The 21,362-nt window shown below is 36.3% G+C and overlaps 1 protein-coding gene and 1 long non-coding RNA gene across 3 annotated transcripts in view; one reads left to right on the top strand and one right to left on the bottom strand.

Moving 5' to 3' along the window:
- Positions 1 to 20,730, top strand: part of LOC125661267 (tRNA (cytosine(72)-C(5))-methyltransferase NSUN6-like) — a 30,722-nt gene extending 9,992 nt beyond the window's left edge. For both annotated transcript variants that reach the window (XM_056146635.1, XM_056146636.1), the window contains exons 6-10: positions 65 to 266; positions 1,426 to 1,555; positions 3,643 to 3,803; positions 4,409 to 4,534; positions 20,551 to 20,730. In XM_056146635.1, coding sequence (XP_056002610.1) covers positions 65 to 266; positions 1,426 to 1,555; positions 3,643 to 3,803; positions 4,409 to 4,534; positions 20,551 to 20,721 — 790 coding nt within the window. In that variant the 3' untranslated portion in view covers positions 20,722 to 20,730. The remainder of the gene's footprint in view (positions 1 to 64; positions 267 to 1,425; positions 1,556 to 3,642; positions 3,804 to 4,408; positions 4,535 to 20,550) is intronic.
- On the bottom strand, positions 11,019 to 17,277 carry LOC125648689 (uncharacterized). Its single transcript, XR_008797742.1, has 2 exons — positions 16,599 to 17,277; positions 11,019 to 14,938 (listed from the first exon to the last, which is right to left on the bottom strand). It is a non-coding gene; the product is annotated as an uncharacterized LOC125648689 (long non-coding RNA).
- Positions 20,731 to 21,362: the final 632 nt, after the last annotated feature.

Genomic DNA, 21,362 nt, shown 5'->3' with positions numbered 1-21,362 from the left:
TGTGTAATGTTAGTTTTATTTTCATTGTACCGTTTTTATAATGTTCATTTGATTTTTGTTGCAGTGGTGTTGGAATTCTAATGACAGAACCCCTGTATGAGGCCCCGTGTCTCAGTGACCTTCGACCTGACTTGATTATGGCTCAGAATCTCCCGTCAATAATGTGTAGCTATGTCCTTGACCCACAGCCAGGGGAGAGAATTCTAGATATGTGTGCGGCCCCTGGAGGGAAGACAACTCACATAGCTAGCAAAATGAAAAATGAGGTAAAATTAATCAAAAGAAACAATTATTTTCTGCGTCTTACATGTAGTCTCGTTTCTGACTGACCAAGATATTTCTTTCTCACATTATCACCTGTGTGAGATCGACTTTACCCATGTGAGATTTTTCTTTCTCACATTATCACCTGTGTGAGATTGACTTTACCCACGTGAGACAGCCATGTGAGATTTTTCTGTCTCACACTGCTGCAGTGCCATTGATTGTGACATATATTTTCTATGATTTATGTTACATAAATAAATAAATAGATAAATAAAATTTACATAGTGAAGTAAAGTATTTTGTATTTTTTTCTTTAAGTTTTAATGTAATTAGCTTTCTGGTGGACAACCTTGCGTTTTCAGATATGCTCTTTCTACCAGTTTATCTAGTCCTTCCTCTCGAGAAGTGACGGCTGTTAAATTCTGATCTTCTTGTCCAGAAGTGATGGCTGTTAATTTCTGATCTTCTCGTCAAGAAGTGATGGCTGTTAAAATCGTATCTTCTCGTCGACAAGTGACGGCGGTTAAATTCTGATCTTCTCGTCGAGAAGTGACGGCTGTTAAAATCTTATCTTCTCGTCGAGAAGTGACGGCTGTTAAATTCTGATCTTTTTGTCGAGAAGTGAAGGCCACTAAATTCTGATCTTCTTATAATAATAATGATAATATAATAAGGATTGGTTTTATATAGCGCTTTTTCCAGCTACTCAAAGCGCTTTACAGTTCATTATTACCCCGGCAGACTTTGTATCAATCTTGGAACTTTCTCAGCTTCCTGGGAAGCATACAGTGCAAACTGCCGTTACAGGCGTTAGAGCACTAACATTCTAACAATATCTTTCACTGTCTATAACCAGGGGTGGAGTGAGGAAATTCTTATAAAGTGCCTTTCCCATGGACACAACATCGGCCCTGCCACGGCCAGGACTCGAACCCACGACCTTTCGGTTGAGAGTCTTACGGCCTAACCACTAGGCCACTGACGCCACTTATTGAGAATTGTAGGCTGTTAAATTCTTATTTTCTTGTTGAGAAGTGATGGCTCTTCAGAAAGATGTTCTGAACTTTGAACAAAATTTGATTTAATTTTTATTGACAGAATTTTATAAGGCTTTATGCAGAACATCATTACCAATTCATCTGATCTTTTTTTGCTTAGGGAGAAGTGATAGCCATTGACCGTTCGGACAACAAAGTGGACAAAATTAAGTCCAATCTGGAGAAGTGGGGACTGACGTGCGTGTCCTGTTATGCGTGCGATGCTCTGAAGATCTCCGTTGGACCAATCGGTAATGTCTCATGATGCCTTTACCTCAGTAATCTTTCTTTAAAAGGGGTTGGACTCTTTTTTTCCTGCTGAACTCCAGGACTTGAGGGACCAATTTTTGCCAAGTCCCACTTAAAAAATTTCGAGTCTATGTTGAATCTGTTAGTGTTGTCACAGTGTATTATGCCGTGATTTCATCTTCGATTGTCGAGTAAACCCAAAATTCGACAAACTCATTGTAGCATTATTCACCACCATTAAAATGGAAACATGCGGATGAATAAAATCGCCGGCTGAATTTAACTATTAAAATCCAGATTGTTATTGGTGGCAATCGATCACAATTTCAGCAGACATTATTCTGGTAGAAGCAGATCACCCAGGGCTGTAGTGGTACAACACATCATCCATTGTTTCTTGATGAAAAGGTGAAGATAACGAACAGTGATCAATCTCATAACTCCTATAAAGGTGAAGATAATGAACAGTAATCAATCTCATAACTCCTGTAAAGATGAAGATAACGAACAGCGATCAATCTCATAACTCCTATAAAGGTGAAGATAATGAACAGTGATCAATCTCATAACTCCTATAAAGGTGAAGATAACGAACAGTGATCAATCTCATAACTCCTATAAAGGTGAAGATAATGAACAGTAATCAATCTCATAACTCCTGTAAAGATGAAGATAACGAACAGTGATCAATCTCATAACTCCTATAAAGGTGAAGATAACGAACAGCGATCAATCTCATAACTCCTATAAAGGCGAAGATAACGAACAGCGATCAATCTCATAACTCCTATAAAGGTGAAGATAACGAACAGTGATCAATCTCATAACTCCTATAAAGGCGAAGATAACGAACAGTGATCAATCTCGTAACTCCTATAAAGGTGAAGATGACGAACAGTGATCAATCTCATAACTCCTATAAAGGCGAAGATAACGAACAGTGATCAATCTCATAACTCCTATAAAGGTGAAGATAACGAACAGCGATCAATCTCATAACTCCTGTAAAGATGAAGATAACGAACAGCGATCAATCTCATAACTCCTATAAAGGTGAAGATAATGAACAGCGATCAATCTCAAAACTTCAATAAGCAATACAAAATAGAAAGTTGGGCAAACACGGACCCCTGGACACACCAGAGGTGGGATCAGGTGCCTAGGAGGAGTAACCATCCCCTGTCGACTGGTCACACCCATCATGAGACCTATATCTTGATCAGGTAAACAGAGTAATTTGTAATCAATAAAGAATGGCTTAACAATAGGTATGAAACATATCAGACAGGATTTGACCCAATGGTAGGCAATCTAGATGGTTATAACGGCCATAGAACTTACAAAATGTTGACTTTAAACAAGAAAACCCTGTAACATCTACTTCTTTATCAGTAGCCTGTCTCAATTCAAAAACTGATCATATGCAGAGCAAGCTCTTGCACATTGGATTAGTTGAGAGACATAAACATCATATGCAGGTGATAATGGAATGTTACTACATAAATATGGGAAGTTGATGATGGAGAAGCTAAAATCATCCTGTTTATCATGAAGTTGAGTTGTTAGGTTACCATTAGCATCCATTTTCAATAAAATATTGAAAAATGAAGCAGATGTAGAAGACTCTTTAGTGTCTTTTATTTTGAGTTCACTGGAATATATTGAATCGACATATGAATGAAAACTATTATTGTTGATAGATAGAATGGCATCGGTATATCTAAATGTTGAGTTGAAATCCACAGCAAGAGATTTTTTTCTACTCATGTAGAAGCTTTTGTATAAATTCTGCTTCATAAGAATTCAAAAACAGGTCAGCTAATAAAGGAGCACAATTTGTGCTCATGGGAATTCCAAAAGACTGTTGTTTTGTTGATTACCAAAGATCAAAATTACAATGATGATGATGATGATAATTACAATGATGAAGATGATAATTACAATATTGATGATGATGATGATAATGGCAATGATGATGAAAAAAATAATTACAATGATGATGGTGTAGATGATAATGATAATTGCAATGATAACGATGAGGAACTTGATAATGATGGTGGTAAGTGGACATATTTTGTTGTTGCTACAGGTGGCAATGTAAATTTCCCAGAGATCCCCGCGGAGTATTTCGACCGTATTCTGGTGGATGTCCCCTGCAGTGCCCTGGGACAGAGGCCGTCCCTAAAGAATAACATCTCACTGAATTCACTCCAGTCTTACGCCGGATACCAGCGCAAGTTCATTCGCAAGGTGAATTTATTGAAACGTCCCATCTTAATTAACTCTCATTAACCTGCAGAGTAAGAAAAACGAATCGATTTGTCTTGAGAATATGTATGTATTGTTTTATACTGTGGTATTTGCTGTGTACACTAGAGTTTCTATGACACCCAGAGAAAGAAGCCAATGGTCGCAATTTCTTAAATGTTTATTAAGCCAGATTTCTGAGCTGAAATCTGCTCTAGATTACATGAATGCTTCATTCACAGTGTATCCAGAGTTCATTTCTAGGATTTTCTCCCCCAACACTAGAGCATACACAGGATGATTGTGATGACTAGAAACAATGTTTAAATCTTGTTCTTTTTACCCAGAGATCAAAGACTAAACCATTTGATTATCTGTCTGTTTGTCTAGGCATCTATTGCAACATTGATGTTATACTGAAGATAATTTAGTGACTGAATGGTAAAGATAATTTAGTGACTGAATGGAAAAGATAATTTAGTAACTGAAACATGCAGATAGTTTAGTGAATGTGAATCCTGAAGATAATTTAGTAAATCCTGCAGATAATTCAGTGAATCCTGCAGATACTTAATGACTTTTCTCTATAAGTACTAACATTTTTGTAGGCTGTCCAGCTTCTGAGACCGGGCGGGGTATTGTTGTACAGCACATGTACTGTGACACTGGAGGAAAACGAAAAACAAGTTGTCTGGATCCAGGACAACCTGCCAGGACTGTCACTCACAGCTCAGGTAAAAAGTCACTCACAGCTCAGGTAAACAGTCACTCACAGCTCAGGTAAACAGTCACTCACAGCTCAGGTAAAAAGTCACTCACAGCTCAGGTAAACAGGACTGTCACTCACAGCTAAGATAAACATGACTGTCACTCACAGCTCAGGTAAACAGTCGCTCACAGCTCAGGTCAACAGTCACTCACAGCTCAGGTAAACAAGACTGTCACTCACAGCTCAGGTAAACAGTCACTTACAGCTCAGGTAAACAGTCACTCACAGCTCAGGTAAACAGTCACTCACAGCTCAGGTAAACAGTCACTCACAGCTCAGGTAAAAAGTCACTCACAGCTCAGGTAAACAGTCACTCACAGCTCAGGTAAACAGTCACTCACAGCTCAGGTAAACAAGACTTGTTTTTTTAAAATGAATTGATGAACAAGATTTGTGTGCAAGATTTGGTGAGGTTTGTTGGTGATTTTCCATTATTTTTATGCCACACCTATAATACAAATGACCTTGATATTACTCAAATAGGTTAATAGCACAGGGCATTATTTGACAATGACCTTGATATTACTCAAATAGGTTAATAGCAAAGGGCATTATTTGACAATGACCTTGATATTACTCAAATAGGTTAATAGCACAGGGCATTATTTGACAGGACATTACTCGATTAAAAGTTTTTTCTTTGATAAACTACTATGGTATACCTTTAAATTAATGGATGTGGTCGCTCAATTGTAAAGCATTCGCTCTGTGACCGGGAGGTTGTCAGTTTGAGCCCTACCTGTGCAGTAAACATGAGTAGTAATTGCTACCTGTGCAGTAAACATGGGTAGTAATTGCTACCTGTGCAGTGAACATGAGTAGTAATTGCCACCTGTGCAGTAAACATGAGTAGTAATTGCTACCTGTGCAGTAAACATGGGTAGTAATTGCTACCTGTGCAGTAAACATGAGTAGTAATTGCTACCTATGCAGTAAACATGGGTAGTAATTGCTACCTGTGCAGTAAACATGGGTAGTAATTGCTACCTATGCAGTGAACATGGATAGTAATTGCTACCTGTGCAGTAAACATGGGTAGTAATTGCTCTTTCACCAAATGCTTGGCATTTAGAAGTGAGAATCACAGGTCTTTTAATATGACCTTTAAAACGGGGGTCCGTGTCATATTTCATTCAAAGACAAAAACAGGTTTTACGACTGACAGGAGGAACAATTGACCAATAGACCGAATCTACGTCAAATGGCAATGGTCTATGCCAATTGTAGTTGAGATAGACCAAATTGTCTATGCCATATCAAGGTTTAAGCAGAAAAAAATGATAAATAGATGGAAAAAAAATATGACAAAGTTTTTGCGAATTGTAGTGTAAAAATTGCAGCATGCTCAGAGAAACCTGATCAATGTTCCATTTTGTGCTTTCTAAGTACATTAGAAGTAAACAATGTTTTAGATTTGTGTTATTTTTATTCAATGTTACAGTCTATGGCAATTTGATGAGGTCTTTGTCATATTGTTTTGATCTGAGGTCATTACCAAGTTTTCAGCCAATTTTTATCACTGGAGGAGCTGGTTGAACTTTGGAAAGTGGAGTGTATGTGAAGTTGCTTTTTCTGTGTACTGTTACTGACATACTGTGTGCTGTTACTGACATACTGTGTACTGTTACTGACATACTGTGTGCTGTTACTGACATACTGTGTGCTGTTACTGACATACTGTGTACTGTTACTGACATACTGTGTGCTGTTATTGACATACTGTGTGCTGTTACTGACATACTGTGTGCTGTTACTGACATACTGTGTACTGTTACTGACATACTGTGTGCTGTTACTGACATACTGTGTACTGTTACTGACATACTGTGTGCTGTTACTGACATACTGTGTGCTGTTACTGACATACTGTGTGCTGTTACTGACATACTGTGTGCTGTTACTGACATACTGTGTACTGTTACTGACATACTGTGTGCTGTTACTGACATACTGTGTGCTGTTACTGACATACTGTGTACTGTTACTGACATACTGTGTGCTGTTATTGACATACTGTGTGCTGTTACTGACATACTGTGTGCTGTTACTGACATACTGTGTACTGTTACTGACATACTGTGTGCTGTTACTGACATACTGTGTACTGTTACTGACATACTGTGTGCTGTTACTGACATACTGTGTGCTGTTACTGACATACTGTGTGCTGTTACTGACACACTGTGAAGGGCCTGACTTTGTGGTCAAACGGATTAGTGTACGAATTGTAAGGTTGCTGGTTAAAATCCTAATGTGGCTACTTCTTACTTACATCTTTGTTTGGCATTGTTTCAGTAAAATTATTAAAATAATTAGGTTACCAAGGTTACTACAGGCTGTGAGTTGCTGTAACTTGCTGTGAGTTGCTGTAATTTGCTGTAACTTGCTGTGAGTTGCTGTAACTTGCTGTGAGTTCCTGTAACTTGCTGTGAAGTGCTGTAACTTGCGGAGAGTTGCTGCAACTTGCTGTGAGTTGCTGTAACTTGCGTAGAGTTGTTGTGAGTTGCTGTAACTTGCTGTAACTTGCGGAGAGTTGCTGTAACTTGCTGTGAGTTGCTGTAACTTGCTGTGAGTTGCTGTAACTTGTGGAGAGTTGCTGTAACTTGCTGTGGAGTTTTGTTATCTTAAACAGGGAGAGTATCTGATCGTCATCTACACAACACCATGAAAACCAAAATAACAATGACCTTGTGACCTATCTTAAGGAGGTTAGCTCCTGAGCTTTTGAGTACAACTGTGCAGGATGCTACAACTAAGTATTTACTGGTTCAATACTGATCCCATTGGTGCAAATATATTACACATCTATTGCTGAACCCTATCCAGTTGAAAATGTTTGTGTCAATTCAAATTTTGAAAGGGTTTGACAGGGACTATATTTTGTTGCGGAAGGATTCACTAATCAAAAAGTTTTAATTCTGCATGATATAACAGTTTCTGTTTCATCCAATGTATCGTCTATTTTTATACCCCTATAGTGTATTTCAGTTTTATAATTTATGATACAGGTTGTTGAGACTTGGAACTTGTTCAAATGTTGTAATTTATTAACTTGGTTGATATATTTTCCCAAACATAACACCGATTCTTTAAAAAGTTTTAATTAATTTACTCGAAATTTTGTATAAAAATTCAGTATTTTCGCCAATAATTCAAAAATTTGATCTCCAACCCCCACTTTTTAGCTCACCTGAGCTGAAAGCTCAAGTGAGCTTTTCTGATCACCCGTATTCGTCCGTCCGTCTGTCCGTCCGTCTGTGCGTCCGTCTGTAAACTTTTCACATTTTCAACTTCTTCTCAACAACCACTGGGCCAATTTCAACCAAAGTTGGCACAAAACATCCTTAGGTAAAGGGAATTCTAAATTGTTAAAATAAAGGGCCAGACCACCTTCCAAGGGGAGATAATCAAGAAAAGGTAAAAATAGGGTAGGGTCATTAAAAAATCTTCTTCTCAAGAACCACTGTGCCAGAAAAGCTGAGGTTTATATGAAAGCTTCCTGATATAATGCAGATTCTAAATTGTTAAAATCATGGCCCCCGGGGGTCGGATGGGGCCACAATAGGGGATCAAAGTTTTACATACAAATATATCGGGAAAATCTTTAAAAATCTTCTTCTCAAGAACCACTGAGCCAGAAAAGCTGAGGTTTATATGAAAGCTTCCTTATATAATGCAGATTCTAAATTGTTAAAATCATGGCCCCCGGGGGTCGGATGGGGCCACAATAGGGGACCAAAGTTTTACATACAAATATATAGGAAAAATCTTTAAAAATCTTCTTCTCAAGAACCACTGAGCCAGAAAAGCTGAGATTTATATGAAAGCTTCCTTATATAATGCAGATTCTAAATTGTTAAAATCCTGGCCCCCGGGGGTCGGATGGGGCCACAATAGGGGATCAAAGTTTTACATACAAATATATAGGGAAAATCTTTAAAAATCTTCTTCTCAAGAACCACTGAGCCAGAAAAGCTGAGATTTTTATTAAAGCTTCCTTATATAATGCAGATTCTAAATTGTTAAAATCCTGGCCCCCGGGGGTCGGATGGGGCCACAATAGGGGGCCAAAGTTTTACATACAAATATATAGGAAAAATCTTTAAAAATCTTCTTCTCAAGAACCACTGAGCCAGAAAAGCTGAGATTTATATGAAAGCTTCCTTATATAATGCAGATTCTAAATTGTTAAAATCCTGGCCCCCGGGGGTCGGATGGGGCCACAATAGGGGATCAAAGTTTTACTAACAAATATATAGGGAAAATATTTAAAAATCTTCTTCTCAAGAACCACTGCGCCAGAAAAGCTGAGGTTTATATGAAAGCTTCCTGATATAATGCAGATTCTAAATTGTTAAAATCATGGCCCCCGGGGGTCGGATGGGGCCACAATAGGGGATCAAAATTTTACATACAAATATATCGGGAAAATCTTTAAAAATCTTCTTCTCAAGAACCACTGAGCCAGAAAAGCTGAGATTTATATGAAAGCTTCCTTATATAATTCAAATTCTAAATTGTTAAAATCCTGGCCCCTGGGAGTCGGATGGGGCCACAATAGGGGATCAAAGTTTTACATACAAATATATCGGGAAAATCTTTAAAAATCTTCTTCCCAAGAACCACTGAGCCAGAAAAGCTGAGATTTATATGAAAGCTTCCTTATATAATGCAGATTCTAAATTGTTAAAATCCTGGCCCCTGGGGGTCGGATGGGGCCACAATAGGGGATCAAAGTTTTACATACAAATATATCGGGAAAATCTTTAAAAATCTTCTTCCCAAGAACCACTGCGCCAGAAAAGCTGAGGTTTATATGAAAGCTTCCTGATATAGTACAGATTCTAAATTGTTAAACTCATGGCCCCCGGGGGTCGGATGGGGCCACAATAGGGGGTCAAAGTTTTTTTTGTTTTTGTTTTTTTTTGTTCTTCTTTTTTTTCGTTTTTTTGTTTTGTTTTGTTGATATAGTGCAGATTCAAGTTTGTTAAAATCATGGACCCCGGGGATTGGACTGGGCCTCAAGGGGGGCATCAAAGTTTTACATACAAATTTATAGGAAAAATATTTTAAAATCTTCTTCTCAAGAACCACTGAGCCAGAAAAGCTGAGATTTATATGAAAGCTTCCTTATATAATGCAGATTCTAAATTGTTAAAATCCTGGCCCCCGGGGGTTGGATGGGGCCACAATAGGGGGTCAAAGTTTTACATACAAATATATAGGGAAAATTTTTAAAAATCTTCTTCTCAAGAACCACTGAGCCAGAAAAGCTGAGATTTATATGAAAGCTTCCTTATATAATGCAGATTCTAAATTGTTAAAATCCTGGCCCCCGGGGGTCGGATGGGGCCACAATAGGGGACCAAAGTTTTACATACAAATATATAGGAAAAATCTTTAAAAATCTTCTTCTCAAGAACCACTGAGCCAGAAAAGCTGAGATTTATATGAAAGCTTCCTTATATAATGCAGATTCTAAATTGTTAAAATCCTGGCCCCCGGGGGTTGGATGGGGCCACAATAGGGGGCCAAAGTTTTACATACAAATATATAGGGAAAATATTTAAAAATCTTCTCAAGAACCACTGAGCCAGAAAAGCTGAGATTTATATGAAAGCTTCCTTATATCAGATTCTAAATTGTTAAAATCATGGCCCCCGGGGGTCGGATGGGGCCACAATAGGGGATCAAAGTTTTACTAACAAATATATAGGGAAAATATTTAAAAATCTTCTTCTCAAGAACCACTGCGCCAGAAAAGCTGAGGTTTATATGAAAGCTTCCTGATATAATGCAGATTCTAAATTGTTAAAATCATGGCCCCCGGGGGTCGGATGGGGCCACAATAGGGGATCAAAGTTTTACATACAAATATATAGGGAAAATCTTTAAAAATCTTCTTCTCAAGAACCACTGAGCCAGAAAAGCTGAGATTTATATGAAAGCTTCCTTATATAATTCAAATTCTAAATTGTTAAAATCCTGGCCCCTGGGAGTCGGATGGGGCCACAATAGGGGATCAAAGTTTTACATACAAATATATCGGGAAAATCTTTAAAAATCTTCTTCCCAAGAACCACTGCGCCAGAAAAGCTGAGGTTTATATGAAAGCTTCCTGATATAGTACAGATTCTAAATTGTTAAAATCCTGGCCCCCGGGGGTCGGATGGGGCCACAATAGGGGATCAAAGTTTTACATACAAAGATATCGGGAAAATCTTTAAAAATCTTCTCAAGAACCACGGAGCCAGAAAAGCTGAGGTTTATATGAAAGCTTCCTTATATAATGCAGATTCTAAATTGTTAAAATCCTGGTCCCCGGGGGTCGGATGGGGCCACAATAGGGGATCAAAGTTTTACATACAAATATATCGGGGAAAATCTTTAAAAATCTTCTTCCCAAGAACCACTGAGCCAGAAAAGCTGAGGTTTATATGAAAGCTTCCTGATATAGTACAGATTCTAAATTGTTAAACTCATGGCCCCCGGGGGTCGGATGGGGCCACAATAGGGGGTCAAAGTTTTTTTTTTTGTTTTTTTTTTGTTCTTCTTTTTTTTCGTTTTTTTGTTTTGTTTTGTTGATATAGTGCAGATTCAAGTTTGTTAAAATCATGGACCCCGGGGATTGGATGGGGCCTCAAGGGGGGCATCAAAGTTTTACATACAAATTTATAGGAAAAATATTTTAAAATCTTCTTCTCAAAAACCACTGAGCCAGAAAAGCTGAGGTTTATATGAAAGCTTCCTGATATAGTGCAGATTATAAATTGTTAAGATCATGGCCCCCGGGGGTCGGATGGGGCCACAATAGGGGGTCAAAGTTTTACATACAAATATATAGGAAAAATCTTTAAAAATCTTCTTCCCAGAACCACTTAGCCAGAAAAGCTGAGATTTATATGAAAGCTTTCTGATATAGTGCAGATTCAGGTTTGTTAAAATCATGCCCCCCCCCCCCCCTTTGGGGTAGGATGGGGCCACAATAGGGGATCAAAGTTTTACATACAAATATATAGGGAAAATCTTTAAAAATCTTCTTCTCAAGAACCATTGGGCGAAAGAAGTTCACATTTACATGAAAGCTTTCTGACATAGTGTAGATTCAAGTTTGCAAAAACCATGGCCTCCAGGGGAAGGTTTGGGGCCATAATAGGGACTACGGTTTTACATGCAAATAGATATGGAAAATCTTCTGATATGGACCGAGGTGACTCAGGTGAGCGATGTGGCCCATGGGCCTCTTGTTTAAGTTGCATTTTAAATTGGAAGATCAGACCTTGAAAATTATGTAAAATTCTAGAAATTGACATTACTCCTAATATGTCCTTTTAAACTCTCAATTTTAATATCATGAAGTTTTTCGTATATCAAGTGCAAAAAGGTCATTATTTCCTTTACTAGTATTCATTTCTTTTTTCATCTGTAGTGTTAAAGGACATGATTATGTATCTATTTTATGTAATGATTGATTTGTGTTGCTTATGTTGTGTTGACACTAACAGAAAAATCAAGTTTAATTGAATAAATTTTAAGTGCAAAAAGGTCATGTTTAGAACACTATAGCTCAGTAACAAGCGTTGCGACCCGTTTTTCTTTTTAATTTCCTAATTCTCCTTCAATGTAGAAATCAAAAATACACTTTCCAAAAAATTGACATTACTCCAAATGTCAGGTGCGAACCTCTTTAAGTAAGGAAGGATTTAATTTTTTGAAAGTCGTATGCCCATATTCACACCTGTGTCTTAGGTAAGCTAGATTTATGGACTAAGCTTAGTTCAGGTAAACCGGGTTTAAATCCTATTTGAGCTGAGCTCACATAAACCTCACCAGTGTTTCACACTTAAAATAAAACTGGTTTTACCTGAACTCATGTTCTGTTTGCTTTTTTTCATTTGGTATTACAATGGCTGGGAATGATGGTCCAAATTTTACAGAACTAGAAATGTGTACCCTTATTGATTTAGTTGGGTCAAAAAAGGATATAAATGAAAACAAAGCTACTGATGTCAAAATGATTAACAAAAAAAATTTGGAATGGGAAAACCTAGCTAAGGAATTTAACAGTAGAAATGGTGTAAACATCAGGACATCCACTCAGCTAAAATCATTATGGAAAAACTTCAAATCAAGAAGCAAGTCTGCTGTGGCGAAGGAACAAAGAGAGAGAGATCGAGAGAGATCAAAAACTGGTGGCGGTGTTTTAGAAAGGACAATTGACAAGCTCTCCTCCGCAGTTAGCGAGATCATTCCTCAACAAATTGATAGTTAATATACCCTCCATCCACTTGCTGAAATGCTCCTGTAGCAAAACATCTTAAGGTTATCAAAAGCTGAGGACATTAGTTTTCTCTGATTTGGTTCCAGACGATTTCCAAGCATGTCCATTATACGGAGAGTATCGCGTTTACAAAAACGAAATCCCACACGAAAACCCTCCTCATCATAAAAAAGAAAATGATCTAATATATCACGGATAATTCTAGGTCGTCTTAAGAGGGTGTCCATTATGATATCAGGCAGAGGTCGGCACATGCTATCTCTCAGATTTTCATGAAACTTTGTGCACAGGTTCCTACTGACCCCAATATGAAATTTGCCAAATAAAAAGTTTCTATCATGTTTGGGTTCGACATGGAAAAACAACTTTGAGATAATTTTCGGTGCAAAAAGGTCACGAAATATTGGAAAAAAGTGCTATGTTTGAACAGCTCTAAAATGTCATATAACTAAAAAATAGAGAAAAGCAATATTTTATATGTTAGATATACACTATATGCAATAACTAAGAGGGTTTTTGTGTGTATATTCATCCAATGAATGAATTTATTAATTGTTAAAATTGCACATATTTCACACCAATATATTTTACAAAATAATGATCAAAATATAAGATCTCACAAAACCCAATACAATGTCTCAAAAGAAATAAATTATGTATAACCAGAAACTTGAAGAGGTGTATTTCAAGTTACAAAAATAAATTCAGTGGGAAAAGCAAGGTTTGATGGTGAAAAGTTGAACTGAAATCTCAAAATTTTCAATAAGTGCAAAAAGGTCAACTACTTAAATGAAGATTGTTGAACTACATAAATAGAAATAAATATGAAGTAGATATAACAAATCAATGATTAAATGATTAAAATTCATGAAAAATTACTAGAACATATGAACATTCAGAAATAAATTTCATGTCTTTGTATACATTCTATATAATAAAGGCAAAAAAAAAATGCCTATGTAATTCATTGTATAAAATTTTACAATGTTGATTTTTAGAGGTCATTTCTGACACAGGATTTGAGATAATAGTCCATTAATTAACACACATATATGAAGTTAAAATTATCAGTAAATCAAATTTTAATAAATTGCCTATCATGAAGAATCTAAAATCATTCACTCACATTACAAACTTGACATTGGCAGATCCCGAGGGGGTTGGGGGGAGGGGTAGAAAACACCCTCTCCTTTTCTCTGGGACATCTAGATAGTTATTTAATAGCATTAACCAGAAATTTTTTGACTCTCTTGTAAAGCATTTCATTCATGAAATAACATGCCATATTCCATTTTCTGCTTACATCAGATTGGCAGACTTGCTTTAATGCATGTTTACTCTGATGTTGAAATATATATTGACCACTTCCAGATACACAAAATGTTTGTTGAATTTTACCCAGTGACAGAAAATGTTCATAAAGTATCTTCAACTGATGCATAAAAGGTTACATGTAACTAGCAATCAATAATAAACATATTTACTTTATCAATTCATGGATATGACCTAATGCAGATTTTAGATCATTTTTCTGGACCCCCCCCCCCCCCCCTTTCAAATCACTGGATCTGTCTCTGTTTAACAAATGACAATAAACAAATCATGTCTTAATGCCTGGTACTTAGTAGCATGGTTTGCAAAGTAAGAGCTAGTACATATTTCTGACATTTGTTACAAACAAACTTTTCCCCTAGAAATTATGAAAATTGGCACTGAATTTATATTGATACATGTATATTAACAATTGATACATTTCACAGTATGGAATCTTATTTTGCCACCCCACCACTCTCTTCTAATTTATGTCTAATGCCATAGCAGTGTTTCTTTTGAATATTGGTTCACAAACAGGAATAAAATTTGTCACTTCAAAAATTGAAATATGCTGCAACCATAGAGTTAAAGTAGTGGTCATCATTTGATTATCTTTTTCAGCTGCAAAGTGTTTCTGTGAAATAACTGTCAACATATCTAGATTGAAGTGGAGCTATGAGTTCTGCAATTCCCCTTATAACTTCACAAGTCTTTTGTCTGTAGTAATTCTGTGTTCTCTCCAAAGCCTCTTCCTATCTTGGACTCAGCTGAGATCTAAATAACAACAGTTGTGTAAATTAATGGAAATAAAATGATGAACATGTTTAAATAGCACTGTAAGCAATGCACTAAGAAAGTCAAGATCATAGGTTTGATATAGTCACAAGGTCAAAGGTCATGATATAAAATAAATTCTGGTCATTAGGCATTTCATGTGAAACAAACTAACCCAATACCTTATCCCTCAAGATATAACAGATCTGGTAATAATGAATGTTTTTCAAAAGTAGGTCAACATGGTCAAAGTCAGAAGTTCAAAAGTAAAGCTCTTTTCATTAGTAATCTATAATATGTGAAATCTATATCAAAGCCCAATCCAAAGTGACTGAGAAACTATATACCAATTTAAAGTTTTTGAAAATCATGCTATTTTAAAGACTAAGGTCAGGTAATAAATTAAAAGTCTGGTAATAAAGAATATACACATTTTGTATATCTTTATGTAAAATATCAATATAATAAAATCTGGGTTAAAATTCAAAACCAAGGTCACAATATCAAACAGCATGGTATCAAATGAAAGTTCTTGCCATAAGATATCTAAATGCTAAACATAAAAGGCTAGACTACCTTATATATAGTTCAGGAGAATTGTCTACTGTAGGTTATATTTTGTTAAAAGTAGGCCAAACACAAAAATAAAAAAAAAAAATTGATATCAAAAGAAATGTCTTATTATAAGGAATAAAAATATGAAATATGAGAGCCTTAATACTAACATGAGTAAGTTCCAGACAGACATTGCCCCCCCCCCCCCCCCCCCCTTGCCCTACAACCAGGTCATGAATTGAACTAACTCCAATCTACACAACCTGGCAATGCTTGCATATTTTCATTACATTAAACGACCCCATCCTATTTTTGCCTTTTCTTGATTATCTCCCTTCAAAGGGGGCATGACCTTTCATTTAAACGAAAATGAATCTCATTCAATTGGGCCAGTGGTTCTGGAGAAGATGAAAATGGGAAAAATTATTACCACAATGATGACAACAGAATCCAGACAAATATTTATGAGAAAAGCTCTCTTGAGCCTTCAGCTCAGGTGAGCTAAAAAAAAACAAAAAAACTATATATTCATTGATTCAAAAATTAAAGCACATTCTGATTTCAAAACATCACCTCTGAATTATATATATATATATATGAGCTAGTATTTGAAATTATCTAAACAAGAATTGTCTGAAGAGAGTTTAAAACTTGTCGAGTGGGTTAAAATCTTTGATAACAGTCATGAATTAAAAATGCATGTATGTGTTGTGTGTGGCATGGTGACATCACATAAAACTTGCAATATGAAGGGTCAAGGTCGTAAGGTAAAAATGTTACTATCATATGACATGAAGGAACACACATTTCTGAAATATCCAACCCCCATCTCTAACCATTCTTATGTTATTGTCAAAGTTAAAGTTTTTATATTCTACATGTATGTCTGTCAAGTGAGTTAAAACAAAAGGATTGTGACATCATAACATTGGATGCCTTTGGTCAGGATTTGTCTCAAGAAATATACATGTCAAATGTGGAATTAAGCTCTTATCTGTAATAGTTCTAAACTTACATAATTTATGAATTATGACAATATGACAAGGTCAGATGTACCATGTTCTGAATTTAAAATCTCTTGATTGAAATAAATAAATATACTCACTGATACAGTCTGATAATTGGCTTGCAGTAGGGGTGATTTGACTATAATTATTTTCCAAATCTGTAATGAAATGGGCGTTGTATTCATTATCAAGCTTTGGTAATTGGTATATACATGTATGTCACACTAATACACTTTAGTACCTGTGTGCATGCAAATAAATCATCAGATTTTGTGTCACGTTAAACCATCTGAATTTTATAATCCATTCAGCTTAAATTTAGAGAAATTAATGATATACATCAACCTGTAACACACACCCTACCCCCACCCACATAATGGTTCTTATAGTTGCATAATTACATGAATAAATATATATCATTATTTTTTTTATATTTGTTATTCGGTTTTTGTCACATACATACATGTACATATACTACCCTCTCACACTGATTCATTCATCCTTTAATAGTTATTAAATATAGGAATCCAAAAAAACAAACACATGTGAAAAGAAGCTAGTAAAAAAAAATCAGTCAAAAATAATTTGATATAATTTTAATATATATTATTTTTTATGCATGCATGCTGATATGTACATAGCTTGCAGGACAATAAACACTTTTCACCACTTTCATCTTGTTTTTGTGTGATTCTATTGTTTCTTAATTCAATGATTTGTGGATAAACATTGTGTTGTAGTACAGATTTTAAAAATCCCTACATTAACAACAACCCCCCCCCCCCCCCCCCCCCCCCCCCCCCCGATTGATTTAATGTTGTTTTTACTGTGGGGATTTATCATTATTATTTTAAAAAGAATCATTTCATCAAATGAATTGTTTGCATTGACACATCATGAGAACTTGCATCAAAATTGTCTATCAATCAAAGACAGTTTTCAAAGAAAAATAACAGAGAAAATTCGACATTTATACTTACCACTTCCAACGGGAACAAATATTTCCCTTGAAACATTGAAGTTTACTGCTCTGCCTGCTTTACACTTTCCTTTGTGTAGTAGATAACAACATTTGGTGGTGGTTGCCTCCAGTAAATCCCCAAAGAATCGCAATGACCTCGGCATACTAGTAAGCATCTGCACCGTGCACGATAGTTTAAACAGTTAAACTTTTACGTCGAATTCGAAGTACCCCGATCTGTACAGCAGGGGGTCAATCTCGGTAGAATATTACACGCAGTTCCAACTTTAAAATATCTTGAATATCCACTTATGTCTTTTGAACAATTATTAAGGGTTGACAAGTCCCTAAAATAAGGACCACTCCTAGAAAAACTTTACGTTTCTATCACTTGTCAGCCATATCTGTTTACCCACGAAACTTTGATAAGGTCCGGGCAGAATATTTATTTTTCACCATCAAATTAAAAATAATAATAATTCCACGTTTACACTTGATAAAAAAATCGAGATAAGTGAAAAATGTTCTAAATAAATACTGTTTTCTTCGAAAATTACAATTTATGCAAGTTTCGGATCATTTTACATTTTTTACGCCAAGGGAGGTAACTCAAATTACTGGCTTTTTGGCTACTTCTGTCAGTAAATGCTCAACAACAGCATTGTTTCCCAGCAATTTTATTGTTTCATCTTAATTATTAAGGAATTTCCTTCAAATATTGTTTATACTTTCTGGACAAATTTTATTGTATTGGGTATTATTTAACTTTACAAAATGATCATTTTCTATAGATTATATAGTGTCCTCGAATTTATGAAATAGGCCAAGTTTTGGCATCTAACAATGTTTTTTGTGAAATTCACTTTACATACGATAAAATTAGCGTATGACCTTAACTTTTATTGGGTATGAATAAAATTTTGGGGAATTGCATGTGCCAGCCGTATTATAGCTACTGCCTGATATCTCCGTGGACGGCCTCTTAAAAACAGTTGGTCAATAAGATCTACTTTCTACTCCATCTATGTGGTGTTCCATAGTTAGAATAACACTACCTTTAACATTTAAAGACCAGGTTTAGGTTTACCCTAATTTCTGAGATGATTTGACTGCGGATGGCTCTGTTTACCTGATCAGGATGTGGGGCTCACGGCGGGTGTGACCGGTCAACATGGGATGCTTACTCCTCCTAGGCACCTGATCCCACCTCTGGTGTGTCCAGGGGTCCGTGTTTGCCCAACTATCTATTTCGTATTGCTTGTAGGAGTTATGAGATTGATCACTGTTCGTTATCTTCACCTTGCATGAGCTCACTCCTGAGAAGCAGGTGTGAAACACGTTTATAAAATATGAACCCTTCTTACAGGTAAACTGGTTTAGACATGGGTGTTTTGTGATGACTCCCCACAGTGGGATGTTTAAAAATCAAACAAAAATAACTCATAATGCCTGGGTAATTTACAGGAAATCAACTATAATGATATTGAATTGTAGTTTTTTGTTTGTTTTTGTGTTAGTATTTGATTAGGGAAATAACTGACTATAGTTTAATCTGTGAATGCCTGTGTAAGGGTGTGTCGATCATTGTGTTGTGTGACCAGGAAATGATTTGTATTCTAAAACAACCTTCCCTAGTGTATTGGTGGCCAGGAAGTGCTTGATAGTGTAAGCGAACCTTCCCTAGGGACTGTTTAACCAGCTCAATAAGGAAACAAGAATACATGCATGCAGGATGAAAACTCCTGAAATAAAAACTCTGAAAATATAAATCTAATGAAATAAAAAACAGAAACTTGATTTGAGTTGATGGTGTTCTTAAAAGATAAAGTATTTATAGATAAATCAGTCATTGAATTGGAACGGTGAGAGAGATTATTTGTACCCCTGCAAACGAAGATTAGGAGGAAAATATTGGTATCACATAATTTGTGCACAGTATATATTTAGCACTGTAGAACAGATTACGGATGTCTTATATGAATAATGAAGTTGATTGGGATTTTTTTCAAGGAATTTATGGATTTTTTTTTTCCATTTTGAGGGGGGCTTACTATACGGATGTATATTTAATTGCTGTTATAAAATTTAGAAATTCATTTCAAAATTAAGGATTATCCCCCTCACGCATAGCTCTTATCCTTCAACGAATCTGACTCCCCTTTTTGGGCACACTGTTTTCCCCTATAATAGCTCTAAAACTTTATAGTTATTTCGGATTTCAAACATTTCGGTTGAGCATCACTGAAGAGACATAATTTCTCGAAATGCGCATCTGGTGCATCAAAATTGATACCGTATAAGTTTTACATTATTTACAACGGTCATTATCCAGAGTATACCTCTTCAATGATCACAAATTCACTATTCCCCACCACCTGCACCGTCAGTAGAATCTTGGTGTATATGAACGATGAAGATAAATCAGAGTGCCTAGAACTGCCTAACAATTGGTATGAACGTAAGGTGAAGATAACAAACAGTGATCAATCTCATAACTCCTATAAGCAATACAAAATAGATAGTTGGGCAAACACGGATCCCTGGACACACCAGAGATGGGATCAGGTGCCTTGGAGGAGTAAACATCCCCTGTCGACCGGTCACACCCGCCGTGAGCCCTATACATTGTATCTTGATCAGGTAAATGGAGTTATCTGTAGTCAAAATCAGTGTACCAAGAACAGGCTAACAATCGGTATGAAACACGTCAGACAGCATTTGACCCAATGATAGGTTTATCGGCAACTTGGATCGTTTTAACGACCATAGAATTTGCAAAATGCTGACTTAAACTAGACTGTTGAAACCCGTGCACCATCAAATTGTTTGTCGTAGCCTGTCTCGATTTTTTTAAAAACTGATCATGCGCAAAACAAGCTCTTGCGTATCGAACCGGTTGCCCAACTATCTATTTTGTATTGCTTGTAGGAGTTATGAGATTGATCACTGTTCTTTATGTTCACCTTTCATATATACACACAATAAATACTCCAATGAAATAAGGTGACCCACACAGAAAGAATGAGAAGGCTAATATTTCAGTTTAACCACGTGTTTCATTTACAAATAAAATGCTATTTCTGTTCTAGTGCCCGGTCCTCGGATCTGCTGGTAGGAAGTGTCGTGGATTAACAGATGAACAAAGACAGCTGATACAGGTGTTTGACCCATCACGTGACACTCCGTGTGACAAAATGGCGGACTATGATAAAGACACAATAGGATTTTTCATAGCAAAATTCACAAAAATAAAGATATGATAATTATGATCGATTAGCATTTTTGTATTTACACGGGATTATAGAGAGAGGGCGTGGCTCGAATATTTACATGTAATTATAGAGTCACGCCGACTCGAATAATAGAAGGCGTGGCTCGAATATTTACGTGTAATTATAGAGGGCGTGACTCGAATAATCGAAGGCGTTGCTCGAATATTTACATGTAATTATAGAGGGCATGGCTCGAATACTTGCACGTAATTATAGAGAGAGTGTGTGGTTTTAAAATACAAATAGGTGTGATGTTTTAAGGAGGTCCCATATTGAAAGAGACAGGGAAAAGTGAAAATAATAAACGGTGATTAATCTTATAATTCCTGTAAAGAATACAAAATTAAGAATAGGACAAACACGGACCCCTGGACACACCAGAGGTGGGATCAGCTGCCTAGGAGGAGAAAGCACCCCTGTAGACCGGTCACATCCGCCGTGAGCCCTTTATCTTGATCAGGTAAACGGAGTTATTCGTAGTCAAAATCGGTGTACCAAGAACGGTCTAACAATCGGTATGAAACACATCAGACAGTATTGTGTGAAACACTCATAAATTCAATTCATAAAGAGATCTTTGCTGAACCTTTCTAACTATTAGAATCAAGCTATAATGTGATGGAACAGCA

The sequence above is a fragment of the Ostrea edulis genome, chromosome 8 (assembly GCF_947568905.1).
Source record: "Ostrea edulis chromosome 8, xbOstEdul1.1, whole genome shotgun sequence".
Lineage (NCBI taxonomy): Eukaryota > Metazoa > Mollusca > Bivalvia > Ostreida > Ostreidae > Ostrea > Ostrea edulis.
Note: the sequence above shows the minus strand (reverse complement) of the source record. Positions and strands in the feature narration are given on the sequence as shown.